Source organism: Coregonus clupeaformis, chromosome 17 (assembly GCF_020615455.1).
Source record: "Coregonus clupeaformis isolate EN_2021a chromosome 17, ASM2061545v1, whole genome shotgun sequence".
In the NCBI taxonomy this organism is placed as follows: domain Eukaryota; kingdom Metazoa; phylum Chordata; class Actinopteri; order Salmoniformes; family Salmonidae; genus Coregonus; species Coregonus clupeaformis.
The window spans coordinates 4,923,217-4,938,606 of NC_059208.1; the positions used below are offsets into that span (position 1 = coordinate 4,923,217).

Sequence of the window (15,390 nt, forward strand, 5' to 3'; positions counted from 1 at the left end):
CGTTTAGGACCTTGAGCGTGGCTGGGGTGCACCCATGACCTGCTCGGAAACCAGATTGCATAGTGGGATTCGAAATGGTCGGTGATCTGTGATCTGTAGACAGAGCTATGGATGCAAGGACTGACCATCCATGATATCGATAATGTCAACTGCATCTTGAACGAGAGCTCGCCGTTACAGACAGCCCGCCACTAGAGGGCGACTTTATCTAATCGCGTTCTTTGGTTTTGCCGGATATGTTCCTTGCCCATCAGAAGAACAACTTCCGCATAACGCTGCCCTCACGCCGGATTTAACATGGCGGCGGGACCAATTTCGGAGCGAAACCAAGGTAGATAACTCTTTATATCTTACAATGAACTTCATCAAATGTATCCATATGAGTAGTTTACATCACATTTTAACGCATGGCCTGAGCATTATAGCTAAAACTCTAGCTAAATTAAGTAGCTAGCCATATCCCTTGCCTGTGTGACTCCATTCCATTGCCAAACAAAGCTAGCTAGCTAGCTTCAATCTCGTTTACTAGCCAACGTTTGCTATATCTAACAAGCTACATATCGCTAGCCATGTATTTTCATGTCCTGACGGACTCGTCAGATTTGTCTATGATGTGTCTGCCGGTCTATGAATGGGTAGCTAGCTGGGTCATTCCTATTATACGGTGCCTTTTCTGTCCCCAGGAAATGTCAGTTATTATTTAGTATAACATTTGAATTCCAAAAGGCATTAAATATAAGGTCAGGTGTCTACCTTAAAAATACCAATATATGGATCCTGAAAGGGAATTTTATGCATTTTAAACACTTTTTGTCAGTGGTTGTAGGCCATTTTGCCATGTCCCCAGGTGTTATTTATCAACTTCCACAAGAAATATAAGCCATAAGCCATAAAATGTTTAATCTTCATTATTTTATAGTCATAGTTAGTCTCGTTCATCAATAGTTTTTTTTCATGATTATTCTATTATTTATTAAAGATTTTCTGTGTGGCCCTGATCACTTTCCACCCTGTTAGTTTGTTGTAATTCTCCACTTAATAAAACAACCACTTCCTACAATGACACCACATTCAGGAAGTGTCATCATTTCTTTGGTGGGAAAACATTGGTGCAAAGCTAAATAAATATAAACACTCAGTTGTATCTTGTTCATTGTTTCATGTTGTTAGTCTGTATGTCCCACTTATACATTTCCACCATATTAGGCTAAATTATAGGGATTTCATTTCTCTAAATGTTAAAATATGTTTGATAGAGAAGTTAAAATCCTGTTCAAGTGTTCATCATTATGCTAGCTCAATCTTGCACACTCACAGAGCTATGGCTAATTTAGGCTCAAAATGTCCACCCTGTTAGGATTATGCACATAACAAATTGGAAAATGCACCCCAAAGAATTTTACGTGCCTGAGCTTGCTTGACCAATATGTTTTTCTGTAAGTCAAACATGTCCCTTTTCTTTTTCTGATATAATAGTTTTATTTATTTATTTATATATATATATATATATTATTTCCCCCCCCAACTATTTTGAGGTCCAAAATGGCACCACATTGTATGATGACCCAGCTAGCTCAAAGCAGGGCCATATACAGTATCTACATCAGGGATTGGCAACTTATTGTTACGAGGTAGAATACACAAGATGCAATTTCGAAATTTGGTTGTGCATCAACTGTTTCTCTTATGTAAATCACTGATAGTCACTTAATTAGCCCATATCAGGATATTTTTATTTAGATTGGTAAGTTAGTCTAGCGGCCTAGGGGGGAGTCCCATTGATTTTGTTAGTCAGTCTCACAGATATCATATAAAAACACTGCAAACATTTCTCTCCACCCTATGGCAAAATCTGTAGAATTTCAGGAAATTAGCTGTCAAATGGTGTTGATTTACAGGGTCAGCCATAGCAGTAAAGTGCCCCTGGAGCAATTAGGGTTAAGTGCCTTGTTCAAGGGAATATCGATAGATTTTTGCCCTAGTCAGTTTGGGGATTCGATCCAGCGACCTTTTCGGTTACTGGCCCAACGCTCTTAACCACTAGGCTACACCCTACTTCTATTCCCTGTCTTTGGCAACACTGTGCCCGTTTTGCAGGGTTTGTGCTAGTGAACCACCACAGAGGGGACGTAAAAGGAGTGTGTGCGTGCAAACTAGATTTACTGCTTTCTTGTGCACTGCTCGGTAATGCCCAAGTAATAGGAACCGATTATGGATATAGGATATACCTTCCAATATGGGGAAAGTGTTGCTAAAAACAGGTAACGTTAGTCATTTGACCGCGACTTGAAAATATATTGTATGGCAAGGTCTTCTGTTTGGGCTTATACCCATCCACTTAACGTGGTTTTGCTCTCTATCACTTTAGATGCCACTGTGTATGTGGGTGGTCTGGATGAGAAAGTGGCAGAGCCACTGCTGTGGGAGCTCTTCCTACAGGCTGGGCCTGTGGTCAACACACACATGCCCAAAGACAGAGTCACGGGACAACACCAAGGTATGTAACACACTCATAAACAACACATTGGTAACAAAACTGACACATATGCTACCATCAGTAAGACCAACCAAATATGCTACACTTTACTGCGGTCTAACATAGTGGCACATGGTGGGGTGGCGCACTCATGTTTGAAAATAGGAACTGCGTAAAACTAACTTATACAAAAAATACAGACCATTGTAGATTATATACACTGAAACTGTGACAGATATTGCTCCTGGTGGTAATCAGAAATCTGTATTTTCAAATAGCAGACCATCAAAAAATCTGCGTTTTAAACCTTTTCACCTGTGTTTTATATTGAAAGTCATGTTTTTTTTCTTCAATAGTTATCAGGGGCTTGCAACTATAGTTTTCCTTCACAGATAATACATTACTGCAACACATTCGGCAGAAAATAGCTTCATTTTCATCATATGACAATAGAAGTGCAACGCTATTTGGCTAGCAACCACACAAGTAAATGAGCTTACAATGTAAAAGCAAGGTATTTTTTGCTAAAACGATGCATGCCATCATATTTATGTTTATCATCGAAATAATGAATCCCAGCTACATTTCCTAATGTTTTGCTAAAAGTTCATCTTGCATTTTACCGGAGAAAAGTAGGCTACACCGACAAGTAGCTACACATCAGTCAGAGCGCTGTCTGCTGATAGAATGCCCGTTGGTGAATTCTCATCCGAGTGGAGAAGTGCAACTGAAGCACAAGATTTGTCTGAAATTACAATATAACCTTTTTTGGTCTGCTTTTACAATACACAGCAAGATATTTGTTATGCAAACGCAGAATTCTGGTTAATTACACTGAACAAATATATAAACGCAACATGCAACATTTTCAAAGATTTTACAGTTCATATAAGGAAATCAGTCAATTTAAATAAATAAATTAGGCCCTAATCTATGGATTTCACATGACTGGGAATAGAGATATGCATCTGTTGGTCACAGATACCTTAAAAAGTAGGGGCATGGATAAGAAAACCAGTCAGTATCTGGTGTGACCACCATTTGCCTCATGCATCGCGACACATCTCCTTCGCATAGAGTTGATTAGGCTGTTGATTGTGGCCTGTGGAATGTTGTCCCACTCCTCTTCAATGGCTGTGCGAAGTTGCTGGATATTGGCAGGAACTGGAACACGCTGTTGTACACGTCGATCCAGAGCGTCCCAAACATGCTCAATGGGTGACATGTCTGAGTATGCAGGCCATGGAAGAACTGGGACATTTTCAGCTTCAGGAATTCTGTACAGATCCTTGTGACATGGAGCATTATCATGCTGAAACATGAGGTGATTGCGGCGGATGAATGGCACGACAATGTGCCTCAGGATCTCGTCACAGTATCTCTGTGCATTGAAATTGCCATTGATAAAATTCAATTGTTTTCGTTGTCCGTAGCTTATGCTTTCCCATACCAAAACCCCACCACCACCATGGGGCACTCTGTTCACAACGTTGACATCAGCAAACCGCTTGCCCACACGACGTCTGCCATCTGCCCGGTACCGGGATTAATCCGTGAAGAGCACACTTCTCCAACGTGCCAGTGGCCATCAAAAGTGAGCATTTCCCCACTGAAGTCGGTTACGACGCCAAACTGCAGTCAGGTCAAGACCCTGGTGAGGATGACGAGCACACAGATGAGCTTCCCTGAGACGGTTTCTGACAGCTTGTGCAGAAATTATTTGGTTGTGCAAACCCCCAGTTTCATCAGCTGTCCCGGTGGCTGGTCTCAGATGATGCCGCAGGTGAAGGGGATGTGGAGGTCCTGTGCTGGCGTGGTTAGACGTGGTCTGCGGTTGTGAGGCCGGTTGGACATACTGCCAAATTCTCTTAAAACGACAAAGGCGGCTTATGGTAGAGAAATTAACAGTCAGTTATTTGGCAACAGCTCTGGTGACAAAACTGCACATTTTAGAGTGGCCTTTTATTGTTCCCAGCACAAGATGCACCTGTGTAATGATCATGCTGTTTAATCAGCTTCTTGAAATTCAACACCTGTCAGTTGGATGGATTATCTTGGCAAACAGGGATGTAAACAAATGTGTGCACATCATTAGAGAAATAAGCTATTTGGCATAGGGAGAAGTTCTGAGATCTTTTATTTCAGCTCATAAAACATGGGACCAACACTTTATATTTTTGTTCAGTGTATGAAGGGTATTGGATTGAATAGGTCTATGCTATGAAAGCAAACCCAACACTTGATGTCACGTGATTTTTGGAGACTCCTTTAGCGACAAATAGCTTGTCAATAATGCTGATCAGAAAGATAACAATTAAAGTCTTATTGAATGTTATTCTTCCCTCTGTCTCCCCCCGACCCCCCTCCGTAAGGCTATGGCTTTGTTGAGTTCCTCAGTGAAGAGGATGCGGACTATGCCATCAAGATTATGAACATGATTAAACTATACGGTAAGCCCATCCGTGTCAACAAGGCCTCAGCGCACAACAAGAACCTGGATGTGGGCGCCAACATCTTCATCGGTAACCTAGACCCGGAGATCGACGAGAAACTCCTCTACGACACGTTCAGCGCCTTTGGGGTCATACTGCAGACGCCCAAGATCATGCGCGACCCGGACACTGGCAACTCCAAGGGCTACGCCTTCATCAACTTTGCCAGTTTCGACGCCTCTGACGCAGCCATCGAGGCCATGAACGGCCAGTACCTGTGCAACCGACCCATTACGGTGTCATACGCCTTCAAGAAGGACTCCAAGGGTGAGCGGCACGGCTCGGCCGCTGAACGCCTCCTAGCTGCTCAGAACCCGCTTTCGCAGGCCGATCGGCCGCATCAGCTATTCGCAGATGCACCGCCACCCCTCTCTGCCTCGACCCCTGTCCTCACCACCCTGGGAGTCGGGATGCCCATGCCTGGTAAGTGTGTGTGTGTGTGTGTGTGTGTGCACAAGTGGGTGCACCAGGGTTTGAGAATTTTATTTCAGCTTCTGAAACCCTTCGGGTATTTCGTGGTGGTACTTAGATAGTAATCCTATTTGCCTTGTATAGCTTAGCCATAGATTGTGCTCCGTAGATTTGTAAGAGTAAGAATGACAAAAACTAGATTTTCCTCACAATGTGAAGGTTTTATGTTGGCTTCACAATAACTTGACTAAAAACTTCAGTAACACAACATCTACATCAAGATCATTTCAATTCAACTTTTTTTTTAAATGTGCAATTTATCTCTCTTTCTCTGATCTTCATTTCCAGGCATGCCCCCTCCTGGTGCCTTCCCTCCTGTGCCACCCCCCGGATCCATGCCCCCTGGTATGCCCCCTGGCATGCCCCCAGCCCCAGGGACACCAGGACCCCAGGGAGGGGGCTCAGGCCCCCCACCTGGCCCACCACCCTTCCACCAGGGCATGCACCCGGGTAAGTCACTCACCACAGCCATATAATTGGAATGAGGACAACTGTCAGGAAACGCTTTCTCAGATTGTTACATTTAGAAATTGTAGTGTGTGGAAGTTAGTGCTACTTCTGGTTAAAGGAAGAGAGCCTATTGTGTGCTATGAGGTGCATTAATATATGCCATTTAGCAGACTCTTTTATCCAAAGGGACTTAGTCATGCGTGCATACATTTTACGTATGGGTGTTCCCGGGAATCAAACTCACTATACTGGTGTTGCAAGCGCCATGCTCTACCACCAATTATATTGTTCATATCCAACAGGAATGTCCCAGATGCCCATGCATCCTCATGGCCACCCCCCAGGTATGGTGCCTCCACCGGGCCCCCCAGGATCCAACCAGCACCGGGCACCTCCACCCCCTGGCATGCCCCCTCATCCACACATGGGCATGCCACCGAGAGGGCCCTATGGGCATCCCATGGGTGAGTGCTGTGCCTTCACAAGGCTAGGGGTCAACTAATATATTTCAACTGATAGGAGTTGAAATCTCCTATCAGTTGGATAATTGCCTCTTAGTTGACTCCTGATTCATGCAAAACAATTAATCACTTTTGGTTTCGCTACTATTCTGTTTCTTAACGTTTAAAGCTACAGTCAGCAATTGGTACATCCATTTTGGACTTTTACTAAATGTATGTATTTGTAAACAAACACTGTATAGCTTCAAAACATTTTGACAAATCTATCTAAAGGGACACAATAAAGAAATTAATTAATTGTATGGATATCCAAGTGCTTTGTTTTCTAATATCCTTGTTGAAATGTGCTGCTCTGAGATTATATATCATTGTGTCAATCCCCTCTCTCTCTCTCCCCATCCACACAGGTCACCCCATGCATCCAGGTATGAGAGGACCCCCTCCTCCCATGCCCCCACCAGGCTACGGTGGGGGTCCCCCTCGTCCACCTCCGTTTGGTTTCCAGAGGGGGCCTCCAATGCCACCGAGGCCCCCCGGCGGCCCACCTCGAGGCCCCATGAGAGGACCAATGCCCCCATAGACTACGGAGGACCACAGCAAGGCGCATGACCATGCTTTCATTTAGCGTTTTTTATTTCTATTCCAGATTACAATTTGGAGACATGGTGTAGCTCCATTTTTTTGTATGTTTTTTTTTTCTTTACTGTACAGATCCTGAACCTGCAAGGAATAAAGGTTTTAATACAACAAATTGGGTCTTTCAATTGATTTCAGTTCTTTCAGATGAGATTTAATTCAGAACATGCATCATATCAATCAACTGCTTCCCTGGTACAAATATAACAGACACAAAATGTAGTTGGTCCCCTGAATAGGTTAGAAACTACAAATGTGATCACAATGTCAGTCGTTTGAGACCATTGGTAGCCAGGAGAGAAGGTGAGGCATGTCCATAATGACAAGATGAATGGGAGGGTTATGTTTTGACCATACAAAGCACACGTAAGTTGATAGGTTCCAGACCTAATAGAAACTAAAACCTCTTCACCTATATAAACAAAGTGTTTTTTTATAAACCCCCTAAATACAATGTTAGGCAGTGCCTTGAGAGAAAGCCATGGGTAGATTCCAAATACTAATTCTGCACTTGCTTCCAAAATAGAAAAAATATTTTTTCATGCTTGTGCTGCGTCCATGTTGAATGAGGCACTCACTCGGTCTGTTGCCATTGTTATGGCAGATACCACTTGTCTGAAGTAGTGGGTTATGGAGGAGGATGTATAGGGCTGCATAATCCCACTGATATTTTAAGCCATTTTTGATCATTTAAATGATTGATATTGATTCTTGAAGTTATATTTACATTTACATTTACATTTTAGTCATTTAGCAGACGCTCTTATCCAGAGCGACTTACAGGAGCAATTAGGGTTAAGTGCCTTGCTCAAGGGCACATTTACGTCATTTAGCAGACGCTCTTATCCAGAGCGACTCACCAATTGGTGCGTTCACCCTATAGCCAGTGGGATAACCACTTTACCATTTTTTTTTGGGGGGGGTAGAAGGATTACTTTATCCTATCCCAGGTATTCCTTAAAGAGGTGGGGTTTCAAATGTCTCCGGAAGGTGGTGAGTGACTCCGCTGTCCTGGCGTCGTGAGGGAGCTTGTTCCACCATTGGGGTGCCAGAGCAGCGAACAGTTTTGACTGGGCTGAGCGGGAACTATGCTTCCGCAGAGGAAGGGGAGCCATCAGGCCAGAGGTGGATGAACGCAATGCCCTCGTTTGGGTGTAGGGACTGATCAGAGCCCGAAGGTACAGAGGTGCCGTTCCCCTCACTGCTCCATAGGCAAGCACCATGGTCTTGTAGCGGATGCGAGCTTCAACTGGAAGCCAGTGGAGTGTGCGGAGGAGGGGGGTGACGTGAGAGAACTTGGGAAGGTTGAACACCAGACGGGCTGCGGCATTCTGGATGAGTTGTAGGGGTTTAATGGCACAGGCAGGGAGGCCAGCCAACAGCGAGTTGCAGTAGTCCAGACGGGAGATGACAAGTGCCTGGATTAGGACCTGTGCCGCTTCCTGTGTAAGGCAGGGTCATACTCTCCGAATGTTGTAGAGCATGAACCTGCAGGAGCGGGTCACCGCCTTGATGTTGGCGGAGAACGACAGGGTGTTGTCCAGGGTCACGCCTAGGCTCTTCGCACTCTGGGAGGAGGACACAGCGGAGTTGTCAACCGTGATGGCGAGATCATGGAACGGGCAGTCCTTCCCCGGGAGGAAGAGCAGCTCCGTCTTGCCAGGGAGTTCAGCTTGAGGTGGTGATCCGTCATCCATACTGATATGTCTGCCAGACATGCAGAGATGCGATTCGCCACCTGGTTATCAGAAGGGGGAAAGGAGAAGATTAGTTGTGTATCGTCAGCGTAGCAATGATAGGAGAGGCCATGTGAGGATATGACAGAGCCAAGTGACTTGGTGTATAGGGAGAAAAGGAGAGGGCCTAGAACTGAGCCCTGGGGGACACCAGTGGTGAGAGCACGTGGTGCGGAGACAGCTTCTCGCCACGCCACTTGGTAGGAGCGACCGGTCAGGTAGGACGCAATCCAGGAGTGAGCCGCGCCGGAGATGCCCAGCTCGGAGAGGGTGGAGAGGAGGATCTGATGGTTCACAGTATCAAAGGCAGCAGACAGGTCTAGAAGGACAAGAGCAGAGGAGAGAGAGTTAGCTTTAGCAGTGCGGAGAGCCTCCGTGACACAGAGAAGAGCAGTCTCAGTTGAATGACCAGTCCTGAAGCCTGACTGGTTTGGATCAAGAAGGTCATTCTGAGAGAGATAGCAAGAGAGTTGGCTAAAGACGGCACGCTCAATAGTTTTGGAAAGAAAAGAAAGAAGGGATACTGGTCTGTAGTTGTTGACATCAGTGGGATCGAGTGTTGGTTTCTTGAGAAGGGGAGCAACTCTCGCTCTCTTGAAGACGGAAGGGACATGGCCAGCGGTCAAGGATGAGTTGATCAGCGAGGTGAGGTAGGGGAGAAGGTCACCGGAGATGGTCTGGAGAAGAGAGGAGGGGATGGGGTCAAGCGGGCAGGTTGTTGGGCGGCCTGCAGTCACAAGTCGCAGGATTTTATCTGGAGAGAGAGGGGAGAAAGAAGTCAAAGCATAGGGTAGGGCAGTGTGAGTAGGACCAGCAGTGTCATTAGACTTAACAAACGAGGATCGAATGTCGTCAACCTTCTTTTCAAAGTGGTTGACGAAGTCATCCACAGAGAGAGAGGCGGGGGGAGGATTCAGGAGGGAGGAAAATGTGGCAAAGAGCTTCCTAGGGTTAGAGGCAGATGCTTGGAATTTAGAGTGGTAGAAAGTGGCCTTAGCAGCAGAAACAGATGAAGAAAATGTAGAGAGGAGGGAGTGAAAAGATGCCAGGTCGGCAGGGAGTTTAGTTTTCTTCAATTTCGCTCCGCTGCCCGGAGCTCTGTTCTATGAGCTCGCAATGAGTCATCAAGCCACGGAGCTGGAGGGGAGGACCGAGCCGGCCGGGAGGATAGGGGACACAGAGAGTCAAAGGATGCAGAAAGGGAGGAGAGGAGGGTTGAGGAGGCAGAATCAGGAGATTGGAGGGAGAAGGATTGAGCAGAGGGAAGAGATGATAGGATGGAAGAGGAGAGAGTAGTGGGAGAGAGAGAGCGAAGGTTGCGGCGGCGCATTACCATCTGTGTAGGGGCAGAGTGAGTAGTGTGGGAGGAGAGCGAGAGAGAAAAGGAAACAAAGTAGTGGTCGGAGACATGGAGGGGAGTTGCAGTGAGATTAGTAGAAGAGCAGCATCTAGTAAAGATGAGGTCAAGCGTATTGCCTGCCTTGTGAGTAGGGGGGACGGTGAGAGGGTGAGGTCAAAAGAGGAGAGAAGTGGAAAGAAGGAGGCAGAGAGAAATGAGTCAAATGTGGACATAGGGAGGTTGAAATCCCCCAAAACTGTGAGGGGTGAGCCATCCTCAGGAAAGGAACTTATCAAGGCGTCAAGCTCATTGATGAACTCTCCAAGGGAACCTGGAGGGCGATAGATGACAAGGATATTAAGCTTAAATGGGCTAGTGACTGTGACAGCATGGAATTCAAATGAGGAGATAGACAGATGGGTTAGGGGAAAAATTGAGAATGTCCACTTGGGAGAGATGAGGATTCCTGTGCCACCACCCCTCTGACCAGATGCTCTCGGGGTATGCGAGAACACATGGTCAGACGAGGAGAGAGCAGTAGGAGTAGCAGTGTTTTCAGTGGTAATCCATGTTTCCGTCAGCGCCAGGAAGTCGAGGGACTGGAGATTAGCATAGGCTGGGATGAAGTCAGCTTTGTTGGCAGCAGAACGGCAGTTCCAGAGGCTGCCTGAGACCTGGAACTCCAGGTGTGGGGTGCGTGCAGGGACCACCAGGTTAGAGAGGCAGCAGCCACGCGGTGTGGGGCGTTTGTGTAGCCTGTGCAGAGAGGAGAGAACAGGGATAGGCAGAGGCATAGTTGACAGGCTGTAGCAAATGGCTACAATAATGCAGAGGAGATCGGAATGAAATGAACTAAACATCTGGGACAGTAGAGAGCAGGGCCTCCCTCACCAAAAACTTCTACTTCTAACAACTATAATTGTTTCACTGAACCACCCGAACAAAAACTCTACCAACTTCCACCTAAAATTGGTTAATGCCGCCAAGTGCCAGCTGAAAACGGGGACTGAAAGCGGCTGAAAATGGGTCTTGAGAATTAGTTAATTGTGGCTGGACCCAACCTAACTTGACCATGCAGACAGGATATTGAGTGTGTCAGCCCAGACCTAGGTCAACAACACGAAAACAAGGCTGTCATGTAAAATTTCTCTGGGCTGTGAAAATCTAGGCGTCACTTCCGGTTCCGTGCTATCTGGGTCTCTTTTCATGCCACTTCGATACAGCTACGACCGGAAGTGATTTTCGTACGTAGCAGGTTATGAGAGCATTTTCGCTAACCCTTTTCCTAACCTTAACCTCAGTCTCCTAACCTGCTACGTAAATTCTCCTAACCTGCTACGAAAAAGTAACATCCGGTCATAGCTGTATCGGAGTGGTGTGAAAATAGTGTTTCTCTGTTCTTTTAGGTGTATAATGTTCCCTTACATTATGAAGGGTACTTATTTTACTCACTATTATTAAGCAGGTCTCTTTCCAGTGGTGGAAAAAGTACCCCATTTTCATACTTGAGTAAACGTAAAGATACATAAATAGAAAATGACTCAAGTAAAAGTGAAAGTCACCCAGTAAAATACTACTTGAGTAAAAGTCTAAAAGTATTTGGTTTTAAATATACTTAAGTATCAAAAGTAAATGTAATTGTTAAAATATACTTAAGTATCAAAAGTAAAAGTATAAATCATTTTAAATTCCTTATATAAAGCAAACCAGATGGCATCATTTTCTTGTTTTTTTTTAAATTTACAGATAGCCATGGTCCAACACTCAGACATAATTTACAAACGAAGCATGTGTTTAGTGAGTCCTTCAAATCAGAGGCAGTAGGGATGACCAGGGATGTTCTCTTGATAAGTGTGTGAATTAGACAATTTTCCTATCCTGCTAAGCATTCAAAAGTACTTTTGGGTGTCAGGGAAAATGTAAAAAAAAATGTAAGTACATAATTTTCTTTAGGAATGTAGTGAAGTAAAAGTTGTCAAAAATATAAATAGTAAAGTAAAGTACAGATACCCAAAAAAACAACTTAAGTAGTACTTTCAAGTATTTTTACTTAAGTACTTTACACCACTGATAATGACTGATTAATGAGTGCAAACAAAGAGGCTAAAAACCCTATTGTTTGATTGGTTAATTAAACCCCCCTTTAAAATAAGAGTTAGCAATTTTCATAGAGCTAGAATAACAGATATTTTCTGCATAACTGAGCTGGGCAGGCAATTCATGAGTAGTCAATTAAGCTCACTGGTTTCCACAGCATCTGGTCCTATGATGTCACTATGTGGGATGGGCCAGTGGTTGGCAGAGAAACAGGGGCGAGAGAGAGAGAGAGAGAGAGAGAGAAATATGGGGTTGGCATTTTGATATTCAGTTACATGGAATATGTCCAGTTACATGGAAAATATTGTTTCAGCGACCTCTTATGCCTGTTGATTAGGGGCTACTATTAGTCATATTCCAACGATTAAAAATACATACAACTAATTATATTTAAGCTGTTCTATTCTAACTTTGAATTGGAGCAGAGTAATAAAACATTTGGTAACTTAAGTGTATCACTGAAAGAGAGTCAATGCCTATTATAGGCTATAGGCCTACACGTTTGCGTGAGTGGTAAAGATAAATATTTTCATTCAGGGTATGTAGACCTAATACAGCTAAAGCCTAAGATACATTAATTTTACATTGACATTTACATAATTTAGCAGACGCTCTTATCCAGAGCGACTTACAAATTGGTGCATTCAACTTATGATAGCCAGTGGGACAACCACTTTTTTTCTTCTTTTTTTTATGGGGGGGGGGGAAGAAGGATTACTTTATACTATTCTAGGTTTAATCGATTTGAAACATAAACATACCATCATCTTGATAAATATCAATATGCTACACATCATGGTTGCTTGCTTTCACATGCAGGCCTACACATGATTCGAATAGTATTGTGTGTGTGTGATGATGAGAGAGTGTGGTGGGCAACATTTAATGCGAAAGCAAAATGGATGTTTAATACTTACAAATTGTTTGAAATACGGGTTAAGATAAATGATTCACTTGAGAACCAATAAGAGAGTCAATAAGATAGACCGTGACAAGGTGCGTGAATGGTATATTTCTGCCGAGTACCAGTGAGATGGGGGGGAGGGGATCTACGATGCTACTTGTGGTACCCACTGAGGTGGTACCTCTTGGTTCTCGCATCACGCTTCCTCTTCAGTCAGTTGGGTTACCGGGAGCCTATCCACGTTTGAGCAGCAGCAGCATCAACGCACTGTCATCCTGTTGACAAAATTCAAGCTGGGGATATAGTGAAACCCATATCCATAATTAAGGTGAGATAATGCTGTTACCTTTACTAAAATTAAACTCGGCAAATTAGTTATAATTAGGCTACATAGGCCGACCGTTGATATACGAATGTGGATGTGCGTGCTTCCCAAAATATCTTGCCCACTGGCCACGATTTAGGATGTGAAAATCATCTCGTGTTTTATTGAAATGTAGCCTAAATGTAATCTATTTATGCGACTATGCAGGTCGATGCAGACTCAATACAGACTCGAATTGTGAATAGTTATTGTAGCCTATTTAACATGACAGTAACCCTTTCTATCGAACATGATATCAAAGGCATCCCTGCGTAAAAACGCAGTCACGACAATTCAATGTCTCTTCAAATGAAGAGATTGGAACTACGTTCGAGTTTAAATCGTTTGTATTATCGGAAATATGTTGAATATTGCATTTAGATAATTAATTAAACAATGAAGCTAATTGCTTTAGGTCAGTTGTAAAAGGCGCGCTGGTCTTGTTGCACTACGTTAAATCTTTAATTATAGGCTAATCCGAAATAAAATATATTACCGGTAGCATACTATCCTCATTTCGCAGTCATATCGCGCCTGAATGGAGAAATGTGTTGTAATTTTGCCATCGTCCTTCACGTAGGCGATTCATCATGATTGTGTTTGCGAGGGGGATGGTAACTAGGCTATGTGTCATCTTCAGGTTCTTAAAGGGGGATTCTATGTCGACTGAATGCCAACCGTCAGTAATGCATGTTATTGGCAGACCATTTCTGACATAATAAACTAACACGTGATCTTGCTAAGATCTCACAACGATTGACCATCATATTGAGGTCGAATGAAAGCCGAGCTACTTTTTGCAAGACAATAAATGATCATGCTTTGCCTCCATCTATAACGACCTTGTCTCAGACTGGCGCCATTTGTTGCTGTTGCGCAACGGGTTTACTATTGCCCTTAACAAATACATATTTCCTTAACTGTTAAAATAAACATGCCTGCAGAAAAGCAAGCAATCATTAAATGTACTGAAAAAGACTCACATTGCTTTCAATCTTTTACCCATATTTTAGCAGAGGTGCAGAGAAGCATACAGTGGGGAAAAAAAGTATTTAGTCAGCCACCAATTGTGCAAGTTCTCCCACTTAAAAAGATGAGAGAGGCCTGTAATTTTCATCATAGGTATACGTGAACTATGACAGACAAAATGAGGAAAAAAAATCCAGAAAATCACATTGTAGGATTTTTTATGAATTTATTTGCAAATTATGGTGGAAAATAAGTATTTGGTCAATAACAGAAGTTTCTCAATACTTTGTTATATACCCTTTGTTGGCAATGACACAGGTCAAACGTTTTCTGTAAGTCTTCACAAGGTTTTCACACACTGTTGCTGGTATTTTGGCCCATTCCTCCATGCAGATCTCTAGAGCAGTGATGTTTTGGGCCTGTCGCTGGGCAACACGGACTTTCAACTCCCTCCAAAGATTTTCTATGGGGTTGAGATCTGGAGACTGGCTAGGCCACTCCAGGACCTTGAAATGCTTCTTACGAAGCCACTCCTTCGTTGCCCGGCGGTGTGTTTGGGATCATTGTCATGCTGAAAGACCCAGCCACGTTTCATCTTCAATGCCCTTGCTGATGGAAGGAGGTTTTCACTCAAAATCTCACGATACATGGCCCCATTCATTCTTTCCTTTACACCGATCAGTCGTCCTGGTCCCTTTGCAGAAAAACAGCCCCAAAGCATGATGTTTCCACCCCCATGCTTCACAGTAGGTATGGTGTTCTTTGGATGCAACTCAGCATTCTCTGTCCCCAAACACGACGAGTTGAGTTTTTACCAAAAAGTTATATTTTGGTTTCATCTGACCATATGACATTCTCCCAATCCTCTTCTGGATCATCCAAATCCACTCTAGCAAACTTCAGACGGGCCTGGACATGTACTGGCTTTAGCAGGGGGACACGTCTGGCACTGCAGGATTTGAGTCCCTGGCGGCGTAGTGTGTTACTGATGGTAG

General features: G+C 44.0%; 2 protein-coding genes across 2 annotated transcripts in view; both read left to right on the forward strand.

Annotated features, from left to right (window-relative positions):
* The first annotated feature begins 242 nt into the window (after positions 1–242).
* Positions 243–7,108, forward strand: LOC121586506 (splicing factor 3B subunit 4). Its single transcript, XM_041903238.2, has 6 exons — positions 243–331; positions 2,369–2,497; positions 4,849–5,391; positions 5,728–5,889; positions 6,192–6,353; positions 6,758–7,108. Exons 1-6 carry the CDS (start codon positions 298–300, stop codon positions 6,928–6,930), a joined length of 1,203 nt encoding a protein of 400 aa, XP_041759172.1. The 5' UTR covers positions 243–297; the 3' UTR covers positions 6,931–7,108.
* A 6,149-nt stretch (positions 7,109–13,257) lies between these two features.
* LOC121585590 (synaptic vesicle glycoprotein 2A-like) overlaps positions 13,258–15,390 on the forward strand; it is a 31,411-nt gene continuing 29,278 nt past the window's right edge. The window contains exon 1 of the mRNA XM_041901912.2: positions 13,258–13,390. The gene's annotated coding sequence lies outside the window, so the exon portion shown is untranslated. The remainder of the gene's footprint in view (positions 13,391–15,390) is intronic.

What these genes read in the sequence shown, in the direction of transcription:
- LOC121586506 (XM_041903238.2), top strand. Translation starts at nt 298, where the DNA reads ATGGCGGCGGGACCAATTTCGGAGCGAAACCAAG. An exon ending in AGTCGGGATGCCCATGCCTG is followed by an intron (nt 5,392 to 5,727) that starts GTAAGTGTGTGT and finishes CTTCATTTCCAG; the next exon opens with GCATGCCCCCTCCTGGTGCC. An exon ending in CCACCAGGGCATGCACCCGG is followed by an intron (nt 5,890 to 6,191) that starts GTAAGTCACTCA and finishes CATATCCAACAG; the next exon opens with GAATGTCCCAGATGCCCATG.